The 7,637-nt window shown below is 46.8% G+C and overlaps 1 protein-coding gene across 1 annotated transcript in view; it reads right to left on the bottom strand.

Moving 5' to 3' along the window:
• Positions 1-2,610: 2,610 nt before the first annotated feature.
• Positions 2,611-7,637, bottom strand: part of ndfip2 (Nedd4 family interacting protein 2) — an 18,939-nt gene continuing 13,912 nt past the window's right edge. Inside the window, exons 5-8 of the mRNA XM_062527462.1 lie at positions 7,014-7,138; positions 6,782-6,848; positions 5,673-5,780; positions 2,611-3,925 (exon numbers count right to left, since the gene is read on the bottom strand). Of these exons, the coding sequence (XP_062383446.1) occupies positions 5,677-5,780; positions 6,782-6,848; positions 7,014-7,138 (296 nt within the window). The 3' untranslated portion in view covers positions 2,611-3,925; positions 5,673-5,676. The remainder of the gene's footprint in view (positions 3,926-5,672; positions 5,781-6,781; positions 6,849-7,013; positions 7,139-7,637) is intronic.

The raw sequence follows: 7,637 nt of genomic DNA, 5'->3' as shown, positions 1-7,637 counted from the left end.
GGCACACACAAGCCCCCTTCCTCCTCTTGGCTACCCAAACCAACTGGGCGCCCTGCGGTCAGCGAGGCCCTTTCACAGCCGGCGAGGGCACCGTGGTGTCAACGTCAGCGTTCCTTTTTGAATGTCAAACCTCTCACCGTCACCGCCGCCGCTGTCAATTCCCTGCATTTCCTCCGCAAGTTCAATGTACGCCACTTTGGGATTGAGACCGCAAAACCGTTCGCCTCGCAGGCATCTCCGGATTTGAGACATGTTTCTGGAAGTGTTTTCTAATATCGACGCACTGACAGCTCGGCGTGACGACCCATTTCGACAAGTCTCAAATTAACACTTCCTCTGCGTGTCATAGTTTAACTGGCAAAAGAACCCCTTTAAAAAAGCGTTGAAATCGGGGCCCTTAACGCATGCCTCAGCCGCTGGAGGCTTTTGGAAGTCAGGCCTCCTCCTAAGAGCCTTAAAGTCTCGGACAGGGCTGACAGCCAGATTTAGAAAGCCTCAGAGGTCTCCTTCCTCATGGTGAGTGTGTGTATGTACGATGCCGTATATGTGTGTGTGTGTGTGTGTGTGTGTGTGTGTGTGTTTTGGGAGGGGGGAGTATGTTCCCACTGTCAGTTATGCTAAGTGGACTAGCTGACTGTGTGGCATGCTGCCATACCAACCTCTCGGGCACCAAAGCACCCCCCTCCACCCACCACACACACACACACACACACAGCTTTGCCCAAGTCCCCCACGACGGGTAAACACCTTTGGTGTCATCACCAAGCCCTTGAGGGTGAAAATTGAGAGTTGCAAAGAAAAGGGGAGGAGAGAGGAGAAAGAGAGAGAGGAAGATAGAGAGAGAGAGAGAGAGAGAGAGAGAGAGAGAGAGAGAGAGAGAGAGAGAGAGAGAGAGAGAGGGAAAGGGGAGAAGAAAAAAGAGTCAAGAGCAGTGTCGGCGAGAGCAGGTTGGAACTCAGCCCCCCTCTACATTCCTGGCGCTACCTGCGGCACCTCCAGCTCCAGCTGACGGCCTGAGTGACGAGCCGCCTGTCAAGAACACGGGAGCCCAGAGAGGACGAGGAGGAGGAGGAGGAGGATGAGGAGGAGGAGAGGGAGCCAGTATTTACCCAACTGGCTGGAAAGCACGAGAGGAGAGGGGAGTCGAGGAGCGGAGAGGAGGAAAGGAGAGGAGAGGAGAGGAGAGGAGGCCTGCTTGGTTGCAGTCACACACACACACACACACACACACGCACACACACACAGGGGCCACAGAAACGCTGCCGACAGCGATTGTCAGCACCTCTTCCTCGCTCCCTCCCTCCCACCCGCTCACTGGGTGCGTGTCACAGAGTTTACTTTGTGTCATTCCAGCTAGGTCTAGTTTAGGGTGAGGAGGGTGGGAGCAAGGGGTGAGGGAGAGAGAGAGAGAGAGAGAGAGAGAGAGAGAAGGCATGGGAAAGGGGCTGGAGAGGTGGGGATTGAGGTTGTGAGGAATGAGCTGTCCATCCAGACAGAAAGACAGAGAGTGAGGGAAGGAGGGAGGGAGGGAAGGGAGGGAGAGAGAGAGAAAAAAGAGAGAGGGAGCGAGGGAACATGTGCCAACCGGAAGAGTGTTATGTAAATGGGTCACTCATTAAAAGTTGATGAAGTGGAGGGAGGAGGGGGCTTGAGGACAGAGAGGAAATGAAGACGGGCAGCTCACAGCAGTGGCAGGGCTTAGCCTCGTATCGGACGCCGCCGCCGCCACCAACTCTTCAGGAAAGAGGAGGCACACACACGCTCGGCATTGAATAGAACTGGTTCAAAAAACGACAAACACACACACACACACACACACACACACACAGAAACATGGTCAGTGAAAATGAAATGATAGATACACTCAGTAAAAACATTGAAAGTTTCCATCTATCTATTACAAAATCCAAGCACGGTACCGGTCTGAGGCTGGTATAACAGACCAAACATTGAGATGCTGCCAGAAAAGAACATTTTACTTTCTGAAGATTTGTCCTTTCTGAAAAGCATTCTCTTCCTCAAACAGAGATGTGTACTTTCAGTCTCTGTAAAATGGTCAGCTGTATGAGACTGCCAACACTGGCAAGCTCAGATAAACATGGTTGAACTGAATTGAACTGGTATCATTGCCCAACAGGCAAAGCACTACTAACAATGTCACAGTCATGGGAGTTCAATTTTCAGGGAACACCATTATTGATGAGCTGCTTGTCAGCATTGTACGGCAAAGCATTGTGTGCAAAAGTCTTTCAAATACACAAATCCACACAATTCAAATATGGCCTATATAATGCATATTATAATTATGCATATCCGTAATTTCCCGACTATTAGCTGTGGCTTATACATTGATTTTGCAAAATTTCTTCAGCTATGAGGTTAATACAGGGGGGCAGTTAATATGGTTTTGTTTCTTTTAACTTGCATAAAACACTGTCCTGCGGCTTATACACAATGCGGCTTTTATGCGGTTAACTGTATACTGTATTTACTGTATACTGTATTTATACTGTATACGGTCTGTATTTTTTACCACTTTTGTCAGCATGCTTAATTTTTTATTATGTATGCTTGCAGAGTTCACCACAGTAATCAAGACAACAGAGCTCACAAGGTTCCGGCGGAACTTTATTGGCAATTTCGCAAGACAAGAGAATTAACACATAGCACACAACCATCTCTCAGACTCGAGATGCTCCAAAATTTCTGTTCAATTCTGACAGAAAAGTAAAACAAAAAGTTTGGTTTACAAATGTATATTGAAATCACTGTGTTGCACTATTTAAGACTCTATTTTTTTTTTTCAAACCAGTGCAACCAAGTTAACCATGCACTTACATGTTTCATTAAAGATCTGATATTGCTGAAGAGGCTGTTGGTGGAATCAAATGGATGAAATTCATAGCATTTCAAGCACTAAAAATGTAGCCTAGACAGGGAAAGAAGTATCACAGTTTTAGCTGATTGCAATAATCTATATACTGTATGTAAGTACAATAACAATATCCAAAGTAACAAATTAAATTATTTATCCATGGTGCAAAAATGGCAAAATCTCATGTATTTCATTAAGATAAATACAAATTCCAGAATTCCAAACCTGCTTGACAAAGCTCTACTGATACACTACAAAGAGTATAAGCCAGTCACAACTTAAGGAAGGAAAGGGTAAGGTCCTCATGTAGTGCAAACATATCTTTAGTTGGCATTAGCTTCAATGATCAAACCAAGAGAGAAAGAGAGAGAGAGAAAGAGAGCGCTCTTATTCATGAGGTTACTTGAATACTGCAGTGCAACAAAGCTTACAGAGTTCTAAATGGAACGAGCAGGAGTGGGGTCGAGGTTGGGGGGGGGGGGGGGGGGGGGGGCACTAACCGACTACATTGATCTGCTTCTTCGCATTCGAAGAGACACGAACCGTTTGCATAGCACTTCTCGGGTGCATACTCTTAATGAGGACCTGTTTCTCTACAGTTGATTTTAGATCCCTACTATGAAGTATCACTCCACATTGTAAAGTGTTGCACTGTGACAGTGTATGTGTGTGTGTTTGTGTGTTTGTGCGTATGTGTGCGAGTGTTTAAGTGTGTTGGTGTGTGTGTGTGTGTATCAGTCCATTCTGTATAGCAAGTAATTAAATAAGAGCTTACAAAGGCAAGGAAGGATATTACACAAACCTAATATTAACTTAGTTAATCTGTACTCGTTTGGGGAAGGAGTGCATCACTTCTTTGACTTTTAATGAGGGAAGCCTGGGCTTTTTTGGCAGCACTTATGCACTCCTTTTTTTCCTCTCTTTTTCTTCTTCCCCTCCTCCTCCTCTTCTTCTTCTTCCTCCCCCCCTTCGGGCTTCAGTCCAGTTCATTTGACGGGTTGCAAATCATCACGGAATTTCACATTAGGGAGGAATGTTTGGTGTGGCAACCTTGGGAGAGAGAAAGAGAGAGAGAGAGAGAGAGAGAGAGAGAGAGTGAGAGAGAGAAAGACAGAGGGAGAGGAAGAGAGAAAGAGAGAGAGAGGAGAATAAGAGAGTGATTGATACATAAAAAAGACTGAATGGGTGAAAGGGAGAATGTTAAATAGAGAAACGGGGGAACGGATAAACAGAAAGAGAGAGGGAGGGCAGGAGAGGTGGTGCTAGGAGGACGAGTGGAGAGGAAGGGAAAGCGTGAATGCGGTGAAAGAGAGAGAGAGAGTGAAAGAGAAAGAGAGAGATCGTTGCTGGCAGACACACACCCTGGTGCATTAGTGGCAGCTGTCATCGGCCGCGCTGGCCATTAATGCAGGGGCACCGTGGGACCCTGGGGGCTGCGATCGATACGCCGATGTGACGGCGCCGTCAAAAAGTGTCGCTGACCGCCAGCACAAAAGAACGTGCCCCAGTCACACACACACACTCACACACACAAACACACACACACACACACACACACACACACAAGGCCGTGTGAGGAAGAGCAGCCCGCGCTGGCAGCCGATGACATCGAGAGGTGTGCGCTGAATTACAAGAAAGAGTTTGAATCCACGTCGACTTTTAAGTTGTTGGGAAAAGTTTTCGAAGCTACAATGTGACGCCATTGAAAGACTGAAAACGAGGCAGTGGGGTACGTTTACCAGCAGGGGGAGCCGTCAGTGAGCGGGTCTGTTGTTCCATCTTTTTTTTTTTTCGTTAAAAAGAGGGGGGCATGTTACAGGTCACAGAAGCATGTGCCAAACCAGGATGTCCGGACTTCGGCGGGCTTACAGACGGGCTGATTATGTGGGCGCATCCTTGTGAAGTCTGGAAGGGCTCAAGGCTGTCTGAGTCTACAAGTAATCAAGCCCCTTAATCCAAACCTGCAGAGCTCGAGCACACTCGCAGAATACCTGCACGGGGTGCAAAAACTTTGCCCTTGCGATTATCCTCGAATTCGCAAGCGACGAGGGATGCAACGCAACATAAAATCTAACGTTATTTACATAAATTCGATCATTTATTTAAAAAAAAAAAAAAAAAAAAAAAAAACATCCTTGACGACTAGGAGCTGCTGGAGCTGTGTTGTGGTCGAGTGGAATATGATTAACTGATCGTAGCGGTGATGCACAGAAAGCTAAATTTAGCTCCTGTAATGAGCTCCTGCGCCTTTTTTCTCAGCAGCAGGGCCGAGACTGCAGCGAGGAGTCCTGGGGGCAGATGTTGAAAGTCAGCAGAACTGGGGGGGGGGGGGGGCGGTGGACCACACTGGACCATGATGGGGTTTAACGCTGTACAAAAAAAAAAGAAGCCCCTTCATCCCCGTCTCCATTCAAGCCTTAAAGCCTGACGGCAACAGAAGGTAACTGTTGCTGTGGTATATGCTGACACTTCATTGTCGCGCCGCAACTGCTGGCTTCTATGGCACTGCACCGTTTTTTGGTTTTGCTATGCATTTTAAAACACTGCAGCACAAATACGAAATTGAACAGAACAGAATAGAAGAGTGAATACGACACGGAGAGGTATTCCTCTTTAAATAAATAAATAAAGATGCTGACACGCATATTTGTCTGCACACAGGAGAACATTTATACGTGCGACATGGTGTGTGTTAGTGAGAGGGCTTTAGGTGCAAATGTGTGAGTGTGTGAGAGGTGTGAGAGAGGGAGAGGAGCAGATGGGTGGGCGGGTGGAGGGGTGGGGGGGAAGAATGTACCTCTTTAATAGAGGAAGAAGAAGCGCATTCTGTGGGAGGCGGCCATGTTCTCTGACATATTGCGAACTTTCAGGTAATTCACGAATCCCCGGAAGAACAGCAGCATACCTAAGAGTTAGACAGACATAAATACAGAAGGGGGAGAGAAGGAGAGAGAGAGAGAGAGAGAGAGAGAGAGAGAGAGAGAGAAATCAGAAAAACACATGATTAAATGAGGATTCAAGTCAATCTTCATGTTCCCTGTGTGTGTGGGTGTGCCTCAAGGCCACTCCACTTCAACACGGCCCGTCCAGATAGATCATTTAAATACTGTGCCTCTTTCATTTGCATCAAGCTGCCTCTCTTTGCATTCGATTTGCATGGAGACACCGCTGGCATGTCTGCTGGAGTGAGACACTATAGCAGGAACGTTTGATATTCATCTTTCCCAAAACGGCAGCAGTGTCGTTCAAAAGTAGGCTGCTGCTGCTGCTGCTGCTGCTGCTGCTGTTGCTGTCGACTACTAGTGAACCAACATTCTGACAATGCTGTAAACACCTCTCCTTACAAGCCGAACGGAGGATACTGAGTGATCACATGTTAAAGTTTAGACACTCGCTGACTTTCTCTGCTTTTCATCACAGAATATGGCCCTAAAGGGGCATCTGGAGCTCAGGATATTGACTAGCAGAGGGCCTACTCATAGCTGTGTCGAGGGGAGGTAGCGAGAGCATAACAAAAAAAACCCCTCCATAATGCATTGACAATTTCATACCTCCTTCAGCAGCCATCACATCTACTGTGACTAAACAACAAGGACAAGATCTGACCTTGTCCTGACCGCGGACACACACACAAGCTAAAAGTTTTCAACCGTTCTCAGCCACATGATGGCAAAGCCACAGCTTCAAATGTGGCATTCTCTGTCCCTGAAATTAAATACACTCACTCAGACAAACAATAGGTCATTGAAATGCTCGTTTCATTACACTGGCTCCCCTGAAGGCCGTAGTGAATGGGAAAATAAATTGTAACATGTGTGAGGAGAGCTATCAACACCAGATGGCAGCATTTCCGTGTGTGCTACACAAATCAGACCCAGACCACGACAGAGAACGGATGGCACCTACCCAGAACTAAGAAGATCCACCAGAGCCAGTACTGCCCATTGAAGTATCCAGTAAAATAATCAGAGAACTGGAAGCAGAAGAGAACATTCAGTCAGAGCTGGATTGTTAACAACGGACATCCACACAACAATCAGTCACACATAATTATTATTCTAATAAACAAAATGGTCAGTTTGTGATTATATTCAGGTGGATGTGTGAATGCGGTTGTGTGGATGCGGGCGGCGCTTACCCTGACTATGAGAATCCATTTGATGAGAGAGAGGCCAAACCCACAGATGGCGCCGTAGCGACCCGCGATGGTGTTGGTCAAGCAGAAGGACAGGCAGAATCCGATCCAGTTAAAGAGGAAGGCCACTGTTAGCAAGACACACACACGCACACACAGTCAGCGGGGGTGGTAAGAGGGTGCAAAACACACACATGCGCGCACACACACATATATACACATATACACACACACACACACACACTTCTCTAGGTTCTCTGGTTTGCTCTATGAGTGCCTTATTACTGTGCATGCGTCAGCCCTAAAGAGGGAAAAGGGCTCCATCTAGTGGTGAATGACAACTCCTGCAACACTGCGCGGCAGTATGTAAACCGCTTTTACTGGTGGAAAACCCATGTTTGAAAGAAGTACATTTCATGCAGAAATATCCTCTACATGAAAATCTAGTAAAAAAAAAAAAATTTCCCCTTCAAACTTCCATTTCAATTTTCTTTAAAAGGTTTTATTTTCCGATTCCTTTGAAGGTGAAACCGCTCCCAGCAGGGGGCATCCAAACAGCACAGTTCACAGAACAACAGGACAACAGCCGCGAGGCCTCAATAAAGTCCCTTAACAAGTTCAGCACTT

This window comes from Sardina pilchardus, chromosome 23, assembly GCF_963854185.1.
Source record: "Sardina pilchardus chromosome 23, fSarPil1.1, whole genome shotgun sequence".
In the NCBI taxonomy this organism is placed as follows: Eukaryota; Metazoa; Chordata; class Actinopteri; order Clupeiformes; family Clupeidae; genus Sardina; species Sardina pilchardus.
Note: the sequence above shows the minus strand (reverse complement) of the source record. Positions and strands in the feature narration are given on the sequence as shown.